At 40.9% G+C, this 14,662-nt stretch overlaps 2 protein-coding genes across 2 annotated transcripts; one reads left to right on the plus strand and one right to left on the minus strand.

The window, feature by feature from the left end:
- The first annotated feature begins 349 nt into the window (after positions 1 to 349).
- ggcx (gamma-glutamyl carboxylase) lies at positions 350 to 7,573 on the plus strand. The gene is made up of 15 exons (XM_083902112.1): positions 350 to 412; positions 1,356 to 1,556; positions 2,206 to 2,364; positions 3,130 to 3,295; positions 3,393 to 3,471; positions 3,552 to 3,658; positions 3,754 to 3,917; positions 4,056 to 4,360; positions 4,894 to 5,025; positions 5,142 to 5,293; positions 5,405 to 5,574; positions 5,727 to 5,857; positions 5,933 to 6,080; positions 6,704 to 6,908; positions 6,992 to 7,573. Exons 1-15 carry the CDS (start codon positions 388 to 390, stop codon positions 7,149 to 7,151), a joined length of 2,304 nt encoding a protein of 767 aa, XP_083758238.1. The 5' UTR covers positions 350 to 387; the 3' UTR covers positions 7,152 to 7,573.
- Positions 7,574 to 7,877: 304 nt separating this feature from the next.
- On the minus strand, positions 7,878 to 14,521 carry snx24 (sorting nexin 24). The gene is made up of 7 exons (XM_083903218.1): positions 14,359 to 14,521; positions 12,426 to 12,509; positions 10,914 to 11,018; positions 10,604 to 10,698; positions 10,462 to 10,491; positions 10,285 to 10,349; positions 7,878 to 10,159 (listed from the first exon to the last, which is right to left on the minus strand). Exons 1-7 carry the CDS (start codon positions 14,425 to 14,427, stop codon positions 10,089 to 10,091), a joined length of 519 nt encoding a protein of 172 aa, XP_083759344.1. The 5' UTR covers positions 14,428 to 14,521; the 3' UTR covers positions 7,878 to 10,088.
- Between the last annotated feature and the right edge of the window lie 141 nt (positions 14,522 to 14,662).

Genomic DNA, 14,662 nt, shown 5'->3' on the forward strand with positions numbered 1-14,662 from the left:
AACACGTACATTATCAAGACACAATGATGATATAAAGGAATTGGAAGTATAAGGAAAGAGAGATACAGTCAGTCACTTATTTTTTTTTCCATCGTTTTTTTCTTTTAGAAAAGCAGGATGTGACGTATAATGTGTTCCCTTTAATGGGCGTGGTCTTAGGAGGAACCAACCAATAGACGACGAGTGCCTCTTTCACAACATTCCACTCTCTCCCAAACCATCCTCCTCTTCCTCCTCCTCCTCCTCCTCCTCCACAGCGACCAGAACTGTCTGTGAGTGTCCGTGCGCGCGTGCGTGTGTGCGTGGACCTATGACACGTAAACTTTGTGACCAGACAGGACACCCCACCGTGGACCCGGGAGAACAAAGACGGAGCGTTTTCGCAGAATGGAGGCGAGGGACGCAGCGGCAGGTGAGCGGTTCGAGTCGGCGGTGACAGCAGACCTGAGTGTCGCCGAGCTGCGGTTCAGTCACTGTAATAACCAGTTAAACCTGCATTTAACCAGAAATACGCTGCTGTATAAACTGTAGCTCAGTTTTGGTGCATAAATATGGCTCAGGGTTGAGTAAATTACTCTGTGGGTTTTCACGTCTCTCATTAAATCACAGTAGGCTTAGCAAACATTATCTTGCTCTTACTCATGAAAAAAAAAAAAAAATCTCAATGTCAGAGGCGTTTCAAGGTACTGTGGGGGCCCAGGTTAAAGTACCAGAGGGGCCCCCAAAGTTTAAGGTTGTTTTTTTGTGTGACTTGCAGGTATTTTGGATTTGTGCTTAAAAACCTGAAAGGAAAAAGTACCAAGCAAATCTGTGGTGACACAGGCTTTAAAAGTTTGTGACACACACTGTTTATCTTAGTAACTTAACTCCCATTAGCAGTGGAGAAAACCACACTTTTATCTGTATGGACAGAGACACGTATATAACACAGTTACTTGCATTTGCTTCCTTCATGACTTGACCTATCGGCTGTGAACAAAAAGCCACTTGAACACTTCATTTCGGGGTCTCTGTTAGTCTCACAACACAAATCCCATCTCTGTTTTTTTTCCAGCATTCTTGTTTCTCGTTAGTAGTACTTAATCAAACGAAGCAAGCATTTGCAGAGGAGAGAATCGGCTTTGTGTTTACACCGAGCTGCACATGCCCAGTGTACGTACGGGGGACATTCTTTTTAAATTAAAACAAAGTAGTACAATGTAGCCTGAGGGCATTCTCCCTGTTGTTGCTGTGGACTAACATTATCATTCTTTGCCCCCCCCCCCACACTTTTTTAGCTTGAGCCCCAGGCATTTACCTCCTGTGCCTCCCCCCCGTCACTAACACCCCTGCTCATTTTCTTCTTCAATCTCCAGGTGCTCTTGTGAGCAGTGATGGAGAGAAACAAACTGCAAAAAAAGGTACGGCTCCGAAGAAAGACAAAGCACAGACTAAAAGCAGAATGGAGCAGATCTTTGGGTTCAGGAAAGAGGACCTGACCTCCTGGCAGAACCTGGTGACCCTCCTGAATCGTCCCTCTGACCCGGCATCCCTCGGCATCTTCCGCTGCTTGTTCGGTGAGTCCAGTTTAACACAGTCTTAGTTTTGGATGGCACTCAAACCTTAAGGCCAGGTTATACTTAAAGCATTTTTTGTCCCTGGAGAACCCACTTCATATTTGCAGTTCTGTTTCAGTCTAGCATTCCATGCATTTGGTCTTGATCTCATATTTGCCTTCCTTTGCATTTACTTGCATTGTTTGTGCTCTTTGAACTCTTTATATATATTATGTTGGTGGGCACCAGTGGATTTAACCTCAAGCAAGTTTCCATAATTACAGACGGTCTTCTTTGACCAAAATAAGAGCGTTCCACCAACTGGACTGCAAAGTGTTTGTTCTACAGGGAGCATGCACTGTACGTGTGTCCAGTCTGCGCCAACTGGAGTAGTTTCATCTACACAGACCAAGATGACCAAATGTTTGTCACATGGACTGCTCATTCTGATCGTTAAAGGCTAAAAAAATGCAGTACATGTTAAAAACAACCGTAAATCTCTCAAGTAGCCAGTGAGCGCTTGTTGATGTGTGTGGTGGCGTCTGAGAAAATAGACCTGTCTTTGTATGGTTTGCCTGCTGATGAAACATGGTTGACCTTTTCTAATACCACAGATGAAAAGGACATAAGTGACATCAATGTCCTCCCTCTTCCTGCGTCTTGCGTGCAGGTTTGCTGATGGTCATTGACATCACACAGGAACGAGGCCTCAGTCATCTGGACTACAAGTACCTGGACGGCGCTCCTGTGTGCCGCTTCCCCCTCTTCAACTTTCTGAAGCCCCTGCCGATGGACTGGATGTATCTGGTGTACGTGGTGATGTTCCTCGGTGGGTCACGCTCCTGTGTATTGTATTTAAAGCGTATGTTTAGAAAATTTAACACTGGAAAGTGTTTACAAAGGTCTGGAGAAGAAAGCTGTTCCCCCCCTGCTCTTACGAGACTGATGCTGTTGTTTTTTAGCAGACAGTCTCTGCAGGGTGGCTCTCTATGGTAAAGATGAAAGCAAATATTCCAGACATGCAGTTTCCCGCTTTTACTTTCCCCCTTCAAGTCAAACGGCTAACTGTGCGCGAAAAGAGTTTATCAGGGACTGAGTGACTTAAGCAAGAAGGCAAACAGAGAAACAGAGGAAAATCAAAGTAACTCATTATTGATTAGTCACTAGGACAACACACCACATAGACCGGGCCTTGTCAATCATGCAACCACACCAACACTTTTATCCTTTCCCCAATGTTAAAAAAGTAAAATTAAAGTTCCTTTCATCTGTTTTTCCAGATCCAATATTGAAAATTGATTACTATAAATTGTAATGCAAGCAGTCGAGACTTTTACTTAAGGTTTGTTGACTCGGTGGTCAAAATTCAAACCAGGCTTCTGACCTTTTGTCCTGAACATGGGTCAGACATCAAACTACATTTCCCACAATGAAACAGGAACAGATTTCATTGCTCTCTCAATCTCCAGATCTTATGACACGTGTCATTCCTTTCGCATCACTCAACATGTTAACTAGTTGACAATAAAATACATATTACTGTTAATGATAGTGTCATAACTTCAGTTGTGTGTGTTTCTGTCTCTAAATGAAGGCGCCTTGGGCATCATGCTTGGCTGTTTCTACCGTCTCTCCTGCCTCATGTTCATCTCAAGCTACTGGTACGTCTTCTTTCTGGACAAAACGACGTGGAACAACCACTCCTACCTCTACGGCCTCATTGGATTTCAGCTCACGCTCATGGACGCCAACAGATACTGGTGAGATATCATGTTTGTGTTGGGCAGTTGTTTTGTGCATTGCTGTCCTCGTCTCTGCACACGAGTGAGAACTTTTGAGCCTTTGCCTGTTTTCTAGGTCAATCGATGGATTGAGGAGACCTTCCATAAGAAACGCTCATGTGCCTCTGTGGAATTACACCTTGTTGAGGATACAGGTTTGGTATTTCATTTTTTATTCCTCCTATTTTATTCACGGGAATGGATATATACAATTTATATTTTCTGTTCCTAACAGATATTTATAGTGTACTTCCTTGCTGGAATAAAGAAGTTGGATGCTGACTGGGTGGAGGGATACTCCATGTCATACTTGGCACATCACTGGCTTTTCGATCCATTTAAGTAGGTATAATGAAGCAGCTCAATCCAAAGATATTTTTGGCTGTGTATTTATACCTCATTGCTACCACTCTACTATTTCTTCATTGTTTTTACAGAGTAATACTCCCCGTGGAGTTAGTGAATCTGCTGGTGGTGCATGGAGGAGGTTTGGTTCTGGACCTGAGCGCCGGCTACCTGCTGTTTTTTGACGCCACTCGACCCTATGCCATTTTCTTTGTCTCCTACTTCCACTGTATGAACTCTCAGCTGTTCAGCATTGGTGAGTCTATCGCCTCACTTCACTGGAATCTCTTAAATGTCCAGTGAGTAGAATTGAATGCCATTTAAAGTCTCCACACTGGTCCTTTAAACATGTTTCCTTCTGCCCTTTTAAATTTATGTCATTTTATCTTAACAGGAATGTTTCCCTACGCTATGCTGGCCACATCTCCGCTCTTCTGCTATTTTAATTGGCCCAGAAGATTCTTCTCCCATTTCCCAGCATTCCTCAGGGCAGTCCTGCCGTTCACCTCACAGGAAGTGCAGCCCAGCTCCTCTTGTGTTTACCCTGAGATCCAGAGCAGCAGCTCTGAACGCAGTGAGGCTACCACGCCTGTCGCTAAAGCCCCCAAAATGAGACTGAAACACAAGCTGGCAGCCATTTTTACAATCATCTACATAACTGAACAGCTCTTCCTGCCGTACTCACACTTCATCACACAGGTATATTTGCCTCTCATGGTTTCACATTTGATTTAAAAACCTTTTTAGTTAATATTGGCATACATTCATTTTAGAACTTTTCTGCACTTTCTGCACTTTCTGTTGACAGTGATTGTACACAATGACCAGAAAAGGCCTCATAAAGGTTCAGTGTGTATAAGTGTACTTAAGTACATATAAAAGGATTTTACTAAGCTTATGGAAACCAAACGGTTTCAATTTCAGAGCATTATACACTTACACAAGCATATTTATGGGTAGTATGTTCAATGTCTGCAAGAAAACACGTCCTAAATGTTACACACTGGACCTTAAACACCAAACAGAGAGTTTCTCAATCAGAGTCAACATTTCATTGGTCTACAGCAAACAAAAGCTCAGACTGGTGATTTCATCAAAAAGCCCTAAAGACATGTACACTTGCTCCTTTTTTCCCTCTTTGTTAATTACGTTTATGTTTTTTTTTTTTTTTTAAGTGATAAAAACTTAATTTAGTAACATCATCATTTTCTGAAAATGATATCATTGTCCAGGGTTATAACAACTGGACCAATGGCCTGTATGGCTACTCTTGGGACATGATGGTTCACTCTCGCAGCCATCAGCACGTTAAGATCACCTACAAAGACGGAAAAACAGGAGACATCGGATATCTGAACCCAGGGGTGAGTTTCTGACAAGAAAATGACTGAGAATTCTTATTATTTATACCACTTTCTTGCCCATTCTTCTGTTTGCTCAGTCCTGATACACTAACAATCATGCTGTCTGTGCACTGCAGGTATTCACACATAGCCGACGGTGGAAAGACCACGGGGACATGCTGAAGCAGTACGCCACGTGCCTCAGTGACTTACTGCCTGGCTATAATATCACTGATCCAGAAATCTATTTTGACATCTGGGTGTCCATTAACGAACGCTTCCAACAAAGGTAAGAGGAGCTTTTCACACACGCAATACAAAAAAAGAGGCTATTAATGAGGGATACGTACTTGAGATATATCGTGACATATCTGTATCTGCTGTGGACTCTTTCCCGAAGGATCTTTGATCCTCGCGTGGACATCGTAAAAGCCGAGTGGTCGCCGTTCCGGCCGAACATGTGGCTGATGCCTCTGCTGGTGGATCTGTCACCGTGGAGGACCAAGTTCCAGGAGATCGAGGGTAGCCTGGACAATCAGACAGAGATCGTCTTCATTGCTGATTTTCCAGGTCAGGAATGTTCTCTCTATTCACACAGATGGGAAAGTATAGTTATTAGAATGTGAATGTCTTGAATGTATTTTAATTGTTTCAGCTCTAATAGTTATGCTTATTTATTTTTGAGTAATGTGAGCAAACTGACAGCATTTCTTACCTTTCAGGTCTCCACTTAGAAAACTTTGTGAGCGAAGATCTCGGCAACACCAGCATCAGCGTGTTGCAGGGCAAAGTGCAGGTTGAGATCGTGGACGAGAAGAAGAACTACAGTCTGCAGAGTGGCGAGCAGATGAAGGTACAGCTGCACACGATTCAATGATATCGTTATATTACACTGATATTAACACATGTTCACATCAATGTTTTGCAGGTACCTGCCGGGGCTTATCACAGGGTGTACACGGTGTCCGAAAACCCTTCATGCTACATGTATATCTACGTCAACACGACAGAGGCGGCGCTGCATGAGAACTTCACCAAGCTGTTTGAGCTCCAGGAGCGCATTCGCAACGGGACAGGTGAAAACATGTACAGGCAGTTTAAGGGATATTGCACTTGGTTGGTTTCATTTGGCTTATTCTGTATGAGGCTCCACTCTGGGAACCAGCCTGACACGTGGATACTCACTATGTTCTCTAATTCTCATGATTGCAAATGCTTGGTGGTAAAATACTCCCTTTCCCACACCAAAGTCCATAGGGATTTTACATCACAGTAAACACAGGCGTGGTTTATCCACTGTGTACTCCCTCAGTAAGTTCAAATATGTTATTTTGTGTCTTTGGTGTTTGAAATCCTTCATTCAGATACACACAAGTGACCCAAATTGTCAAAATGTAGTACTGAGCTAAAAATGTCAATTTTCTCTATTGACTTTGGTGCTAGAGAGCGAGTGGACCTCAGTTACCAGTTGCCTGAAGGCTAAAGTGGCAAACACTTTCTTGAGATATCATAGACATAATGAGGCATAGATGTTATGAGGTATTTTGGCAAAAAAGCTACTATCCCTATTTCATGCTCGTTTTCTGTGCCAGCAGGGGGCGCGTTCTGCTCAGGCAGCGTTCAGTTTCCCACCTCAGTGTGTCACATTGCTCCAGGGATTGAAAATGATCAGATGCTGACTTCATTTTCATCCCCGCAGAAACCGAGCCACTTCCTCCCGAGCTGCAGCCCCTCGCTGCGGACGGCGATCAGGACGAGTCGGAGGTGGACGTCGCTGACCCCATCGTGCGTCTGTTCCTGAAGAGGCAGCGTCGTCTGAAGGAAGTGCAGAAGCGCAGGGAAGCCGGCGTGCTGGAGAAACTGGAGCGGTTCTCTGTGAAAAAGTACTACACGATACGTAGAGGGTGAGTTAAATGACATGACAGGTTCTGTTTGCATGTGCACACCGGGTTCCTACCGAATTTACTTTGTTCCATTTACCTTAAAGGATCCTGATGGCGGCCATCGCTATGAGGAACTTGGCAGTGGGGCTTCCTCCTATGGAGCAGCTCACGAGAGAAGTCGCCTTCGCCAACATGAAAGCACCTCAGGCTGAAGGGAACCAGGACGAGCGGCTCAAAGATGAAGTCGGTCACGGAGAACTTTAAAAAGCTTTTGCTGGAACAGAGATTCTTGACGTGTGTGTGTGTGTGTTATTACTACTGGACTGTTACTGCCCTGGGACAGTGTTGCCCAGAAATCAAAGATTCTTTTTTTTTTGTAAATTTCCTATGCTTCTGAAATATACTTATATTTTAGATTGTTTTTTTAGAATTTTGTGAATTTTTGCAGAAAAAAACCCAGAATACTGTACAGTAACTGTGCCGTGCAAGATTACATTTCATGTTTATTTAATTTTTACTGAGGAAATTTATAGACAAAAAAAAAACGCTGACAATATTTTAAGAATTATTTAAAGATCAGAGCTTTATGATGCTGGAATATTATATATTCTGATGATTGATCTGTTAAACCATTAATGCTACTTTGAGGTGGAAACATGTGACTGAATGATGAATGAATTTAAAAAGGGGCCAGACTTTTATGAAGTATACTGACATGAAGGGGATCAGATTGGTCAAATCCTGTCCGTATGTGTTCGTGTTGTTGCTCAGTTTTGCTTTTGGAAAGTGAGACAAATGTAAAGGTACAATCTGGAGATTTACATCTCTGTACATGTAACCCTTTAATGTGATTTAAAATAATAACCAAATATTTTTAAAGTCACTTTTATAATAAATAATTCATGCTGTCAAATAAGGATGATATTTTAATCAAAGGTGCTTTGTGAAAATTAGTTTTATTGGAGTCAGTCTTTTTTTTTTTTACACTTTGCCCATTTTAAAGTGCTACAGTTGAACTTCTGTAGGTTTTATATATTATGGCACTTTAACGATATTTTTTCACATAATCAGAGCATGAGGAGCACAATGTCACATCATATAAACAAACAAATCTACAAAATGGACGAGTAGGACCGCGTCAAGTGTTTACAAAACATAAAACCATGTCTAGCAGAGGTCGGATGCTCAAGATTCATTGGTTAAAACACATCAAATGTGCAGTTATCGTCTTGCTGTAGTGGAGGTCACATGATAAAACACTGACAGCAGCTCAGACAAAGCGTTAGTCCTGACCGCGATGTGATGTTCCAACACATTTACAGTGATCACAAAAAGAGATGACTTATAGTTTTACTCACATTTATCGTTAATAAAACAGGGAACAAACTAAACAATGTCTTATTCATATATATATCGTATTGCACAGTTCTATTTTACAGGTTCTATTTTAGGTCGACGCCTTCCTCGCACATCCCTTTTTTTTTTTTTAAACTGACCTGAATAAATTCAAAATTAAACACAAAATGACGAGTGTTAGTGTTTGACACCGACCATGAACAACTTTTACAAGTCATTTTCCTGACCCTGTACTGAATTGAGCTGGATGTGAAAAATCTACAACAGTGCAAAGACCATATTTGTGCAGAGTGAGGCTGGTTTTTCTTTTCCCTCACAGTCCAAGTAAGAGAGAGGTTGTATGTGTGTGTGTGTGTGTGTGTGTGTGTGCATGTGTTGTGGGAGAGCAGGTCAAACCCTATGATTAGTTCCAATAAATATCTCCCTGCTTCGCTTCTTTCCTCATACTTCACGTGGGCAGAGCTACAGAGGGAGGAAGATAAGCAAGTTCAAGAAGTACAGAGGAGGAAATGATCCTCTTTAAACGCTACTTCAACATCTAGTTTGTTTACTGAATGTACACTGCCGTTCAAAAGTTTGGGGTCACTAAGAAATGTCCTTATTTTGGAAAGAAATCACTTTTTTTTCAATAAATATAACATTAAATTAACCAGAAATACACTCTATACATTGTTAATGTGGTAAACGACTATTCTAGCTGCAAACGTCTGGTTTTTAATGGAATATGTACATAGGTGTATAGAGGCCCATTTCCAGCAACCATCTCTCCAGTGCTCTAATGGTACATTGTGTATGCTACTCGTGTTAGAAGACTATTGGATGATTAGAAAACCCTTGAAAACCCTTGTGCAATTATTGCACCTTTGCACCCTTGTGCAAGAACCAGCAACAACAGTTTTGCTGGTTCTCTGACCAACGCAAAATGATTATTTTAAATAAAAATCATTATTTCTAATCTTGTCAATTTTGACTATATTTTCGATTCATTTTGCAACTCTTTTGATGAATAAAAGTGTGACTTTTAATGGAAAACACAACAAAAATTGTATAGGTGACCCCAAACTTTTGAACGGTAGTGTATCTCTGCGCAGTCCGCACTCACAGGTTGTGCCAAATATTTTTTTCCTTTGTTTCCTGGTTGAATTTGGGACACAAACACACTCTGAACTGTGCATGTGTAAAGACGCTGCCCTGTAGTCACCGTCACTGTAGCCACAGCCTCCTCTACAAAAACGCCCTTCAAAAAAACCCCATTTCCACCCTTGTCATGTGACTGACGCTGCTCCACCAATAAACTCCTCCTGGCAAAACAACAACTCTCCACGTTGACCCACTGCACTTCCTTTAGCTGGCTCTGCCTGACAGCTAAAAACAGGCTGGTGAGTTGGCACTTCACCGTTTATCATCCAGCTCCACTCTCTGACATCAGCCACTGCTGGAGCTAAAACTAAAACTCATGATAATAGTCCCTTCTTTTTTATATTTACATAATATACTAAATGTTATAAGAGCTTTTTTCTTAATTATGATTATACAAGTTTCACCTAGTTTAACTAGACTTTAGTGTTTCATTTTTTGTTATTTTCTGTAGCTCGTACATAACTATTAACTCTATTCTAGGAAACACTGAATAACAGGTAAATCTGGTGGTCAGTACAGAACGTTATGTTGTTTTTAAGTTTGAAAAACGTGTAAGTGATGTACCGATGTTTCTTATATAGCGTCAGGCTCAGTCAGTGCATTTTTTTAACATGTTATGTCCGTGCTGATGTACACCGAAAATGGCGTGAAAAATATATATATGAAGCCTCTGTTTGCAGAGAAAGCTCTTCTTCTTCTTCAGCTCTACCTTGGATGAAGATCGGGGTAGAAAACTCCGTGCACCACAGCGTCGATCACAACATTAGAAAACGCGTCTGAGAGTCAAAGGAGGAAAGACAATTAAAGATATTATGTACGGCCGTGTTATTATAGGTAATCATCTAGGGAACATAAGCCATGATAATGACTATAATAACGCACATAATAAGCGTGAACTCACCGTGTGCGGTTGGCAGCAGGTACGGGTCCCGCAGAAACAGCATTACAGGCTGGTGTGAAAGTTTACTGAAAAGACAGAACAGAAAAAGGATGAAGTGATGAAGTTTTAATAAGGCAGACTGATGCAGAGTATAAAGTAGTAAAAATATTTAAATGTTCACAAAAACCGGAAACTCACCTGGATTCCTCTGATTCTGTATCAAACGACCTACGAGGTAAAAATAAAAGATTAGGACAAAAGGTCTTTCAGCAGCCTGGGAGCAAAACTAATCACACAATCTGCCTTTTATTTTGGAGGAAACTCGACCGTCTCGACTCACCCGCAGCTTTCCGTTTTTGGCACTGAAGGAAAGTGGCGGATATTCAGGAAATCCAAGAATATCTTTGGAAGGACCTCATTTTCCATAATTATAGCCTGAAAAAAACAACACAAAAGCAAATTGCAATGTTTCCATGAAGCAGCGAGCAGGGGGCTGAACTGTAAAAGCCTGTTTTTTGCGTCAGTCTGGATTTGCATTAGCGCTCGCGGTTTGCACACTGTGTTAATGTGTTGATTTAGCGTCGGCAGGTAACGTTTGGTTTGTTTTGGAAAGGCAGAAAGACGGGATTGTAGATGAGGTGGAAGCATACCTGCAGGTAGAGCTCCAGACCATGTCTCCTCTGCTCCAGGACTTTGGGAACCCAGTTTCTAACGTGTTTAGAAGGCATCTCAGGAGGCTTTATACTCTTCTTTAGCTAAAGGGATTCAAAAGGAGAATCGAAAGGGAATTAAAAGACCTTGTAAAGTATTACATACTACTTTAAATGCTTATACAATTTCCATCCATCCATTTTCTATATAAATGGCACATAAAATCTTGAACCTTAATCCCATCAGAATAAAACAGGTGGTGCTGGAGGCCTGAGCAGAGATTATTATACTGTAATCCACTAAATTCTGCATAAAATGTACCCTAAATATACAAAAGCTTTTGTTGCAGTAGTGTACAGTGGTAATATTTCCTTTTAATGCTAATATTATTTTCAAATTGAACAGTTAAGGGCCAGGATAAGAGCATCTTTAAGGGGAGGCTGAGTACCAGACTGTAGGAACTAGGAAGACTACTTTAGGTACATCATCCTTCTCGATAGATGTGGTGGGGAAGTGGAATTCCCTTCCCACTAATGTTCGAGAGTGAGACAGCATCACAGTGTTTAAAAAACCGTCTTAATCTTTGGTTAAAATCCACTCAAACGTATAACCACAAATAAATGTAATTGCAACAAAGTGTTTCAGGACAGACTGCGATTTTTTATTTATACTAGACAACACTTTTAGGTCATCCAGCTATTCATATCCACTGTTTTGAATCTGCCAGATTATCTATATTGTGACAAGTAATCTTATGTATTAGCAAATCTGATAATTCAATTACACCTTTGGCCTCTTAAAGGTAATATTTATTGTCAGAATTTAAAATATTAACATATGTATGTTGGAAAATGTACATCATTGCTTTAAAATAAAAACAGTTTGGTGTTTATAGCCTTAGAATAAGTGTTAAATATATACTTTAGGCAAGGCTTTGCTTTATGAAGGTGGCTACTGTGTGTGTTTTGAGTTTGAAGGGGAAGCTTATAATACAAATAAAGATGAATGGCATCATTTCTGGTATCATAGGAAAGAGGATAGTGAACAGAGGAGTACTCTTATTGTTAAAAGGGTAAGAATTATCTGTTTTTAGCATTAGATTTTAATAGTTTGAACGCACTAGACCTTGAAATATGAGGCGTCATCCACGTTCCAAGTGTCTTCTTTGACTTATTGACACGATTTTGTAAATAATGATGTGATTTTAGGCGTAAGACTGTAAATACCCCCATCTCAGATAGGATACATATTTTTTTTTTTATGAGAGAATGTTTAATAAGGTCATAGATGATGAATGAATCCTAAGTCACGAGGAAAGATGCATGTCCTCATAGGCACATTGAGAAATAGATTACAAGCACTGTATGCTGGCGAGTTGGACAGATTTTCAAGTCCCTCGCATGGAACTTCGATGTTTTTCTTCATTCACGATGAACAGAAATGCAGCTACCGTCAGTGCTTTTAATCCCAATAATAATAATAATAACTGTCCCATCGCTACTAAATCTCACCATTTTATGCAAAGTGTGGAATTCACTGTAGCGTTTCTCGACAGCATGTTGTCTGCCGTTCATCAGCACGTCGATTTTAAAGACCTGTAAGACAGACAGAAAGAGAGGGAAAGTGAGTTCTTCTTCAGTTGAGGGAGTCATGAGTTATCTCCACACACAGAGACGTCCCTCCCTTCGCTCACACGATCGGTGTCAGTTACGGCTGATGTCAGCATGTTACAAAGTGGAAACATCTGGCTGCGTTAGCAGAATAAAAGCGATCTGTCAGAGTCACTGTTTAACATCCTTAAAACAGACTGTGTTCCACTTCCCTTCACTCCGCTGGATTCCTCTGTGCGTGCGTGTGCACAGCACGTAACTGTGTTTGCCAGTGTTGTGCAAAGAAGGAAATCAACTCTATGATGACGGCCGTGGTGTTAATGCAACTCTGGACTGGTGGTGTAAACACATAAAACTACGGCATATCGGTAAAATGGTACCGTTTACTGTCAGGGAAGTAAAAAAAAACAACAAAAAACTAAAAAAACAGTAACAGGGTAATGTGAGAAGTGTCCAAATATGTTCATTTGTTCATTGTGTTTCCCTCTTGTTTCCCAGACACTGCTTGATTTTATATGACTTTGGTGAAATAATATGCAACACATTTTTGATTATCATTTACAAATTATGATACATGCCAAATAATTAAAGACAGATTTTAGCTCCCACGTGCATCACAGACAATAAAGTAGACGGAGATTCTTCACAAACCTGGTGTAGAACATTCAAAGCAATTCTGTTATACTGTAAACTGTGATGTACTGTAGTATGGATGCGTTTGTGTAATTAATAAAAAAAAACTCTGAATCTTTCTTAAATTGCAATTGGACCATTGGTGGATCATAACATTGATTCGGTGATATACTGTCGTCCTTCCTCGTTTAATACGATCATCAACACACCAGGTCAAATATCGATATTTTAATAACTAAATGCAGGTTGCTCTAACAGTCTCAGCCAGTTTAACTCGCCGGGCGTCACTACTTCATGTCTCCATCCACGCCCAAAACCCAGACTTTACGTACTTTGCTCTCCATGTTGTGAATAAATAGAGACATCCTGCACTTTTCACTGCCCTTATGTTCGATAGATATCGTGATGTATCGCTATACGATTGTCTGGCAACATATATTGACGATCACAGAATCGTTGTTTCGCGATATTATTGTGTATCGCGTATCGTGTTGTGAAGTGAACCCTGTGATTCCCACCCCTACTGATGGATAGAAATATTACAATTCCTCATTGTTTCTCGATGAGTTGCAATGAAGGGACAACAAAGAGAGAGCAGCTGTGGAACATTCTCACTTCATTTGTTTGAGTCAGATAAAAACATTACATGATTTTACATAAGTGCAACATACATGTACAATATCTCATATTCAATCCTGGTTATACTGGAAACACCAAGCACATACTGTATATATTGTGGTAACTTAATGTTTTGTTTTACCTTTATATTGTCTTATTGTCAATATTGTTCTGTAGTGTGCATTCACAGATGTGAACTGATTTACTGTATTTGCTGCTGTGACACTAAATATTCCCATTCAGGTTTAATAGAACTATTTTATCTTATCTTTTCTTATTTTATTTAAAAAAAAGACAACAGAAAAATGGTGAACCTGTTCTCTATCTTGTCTTCACCTCAGTGGATTGATGCTGCTCTGAGCTTTGCTGTATTTGTATTCAAACAGTCATTTTTCAATGATTCGTGACATTTACAGTAAGTTATGACCGAGGTAAAGGAATAATAGCAGAGTTGTTGTTGTCATTGGAACCGTGATGACAGACTCAGACTCTCCCACACACACACACACACACACACACACACACACACACACACACACACACACACACACTGTGACAGAGGTTATATTAGACAGCAGCTTACCGTGAATCCTTTCTCGATTGAGTTGTTTTCTGAACGAAACGACGGAATCGAAACACTCACCGGATGCATTTCGACTCGCAAAGACGCGAAATACAGACAGTAAGATGTGTCCTTCTATCACACAAACACAAACACACACACACAACAACACACTCACTCACACTCTGACTGAAGCTACTGCTGCTGCTTCTGCTGCTGCTGGTGTTTGACTCCTACTTCTGCCTGTCTGATAAAAAAACAAATATCCCCAGTAGAGCCCCCTGGTGGAGCGGAGGGGGAAGACACGGGCAGGGAAGAGGCCACA

The sequence above is a fragment of the Microchirus variegatus genome (genome assembly GCF_963457635.1).
Source record: "Microchirus variegatus genome assembly, chromosome: 16".
Taxonomy (NCBI): Eukaryota; Metazoa; Chordata; class Actinopteri; order Pleuronectiformes; family Soleidae; genus Microchirus; species Microchirus variegatus.

Excerpts from the sequence above, each read along its gene's own strand:
- ggcx (XM_083902112.1), top strand. The coding sequence starts at position 388 with ATGGAGGCGAGGGACGCAGCGGCAG. Across the intron at positions 1,557-2,205 it reads CATCTTCCGCTGCTTGTTCG|GTTTGCTGATGGTCATTGAC; the intron begins GTGAGTCCAGTT and ends TCTTGCGTGCAG. Across the intron at positions 3,472-3,551 it reads ACACCTTGTTGAGGATACAG|ATATTTATAGTGTACTTCCT; the intron begins GTTTGGTATTTC and ends TGTTCCTAACAG.
- snx24 (XM_083903218.1), bottom strand. The coding sequence starts at position 14,427 with ATGCATCCGGTGAGTGTTTCGATTCCGTCGTTTCGTTCAGAAAACAAC. Across the intron at positions 10,699-10,913 it reads GTCTGGAGCTCTACCTGCAG|GCTATAATTATGGAAAATGA; the intron begins GTATGCTTCCAC and ends TGTTTTTTTCAG. Across the intron at positions 10,350-10,461 it reads ACAGAATCAGAGGAATCCAG|TAAACTTTCACACCAGCCTG; the intron begins GTGAGTTTCCGG and ends CTGTCTTTTCAG.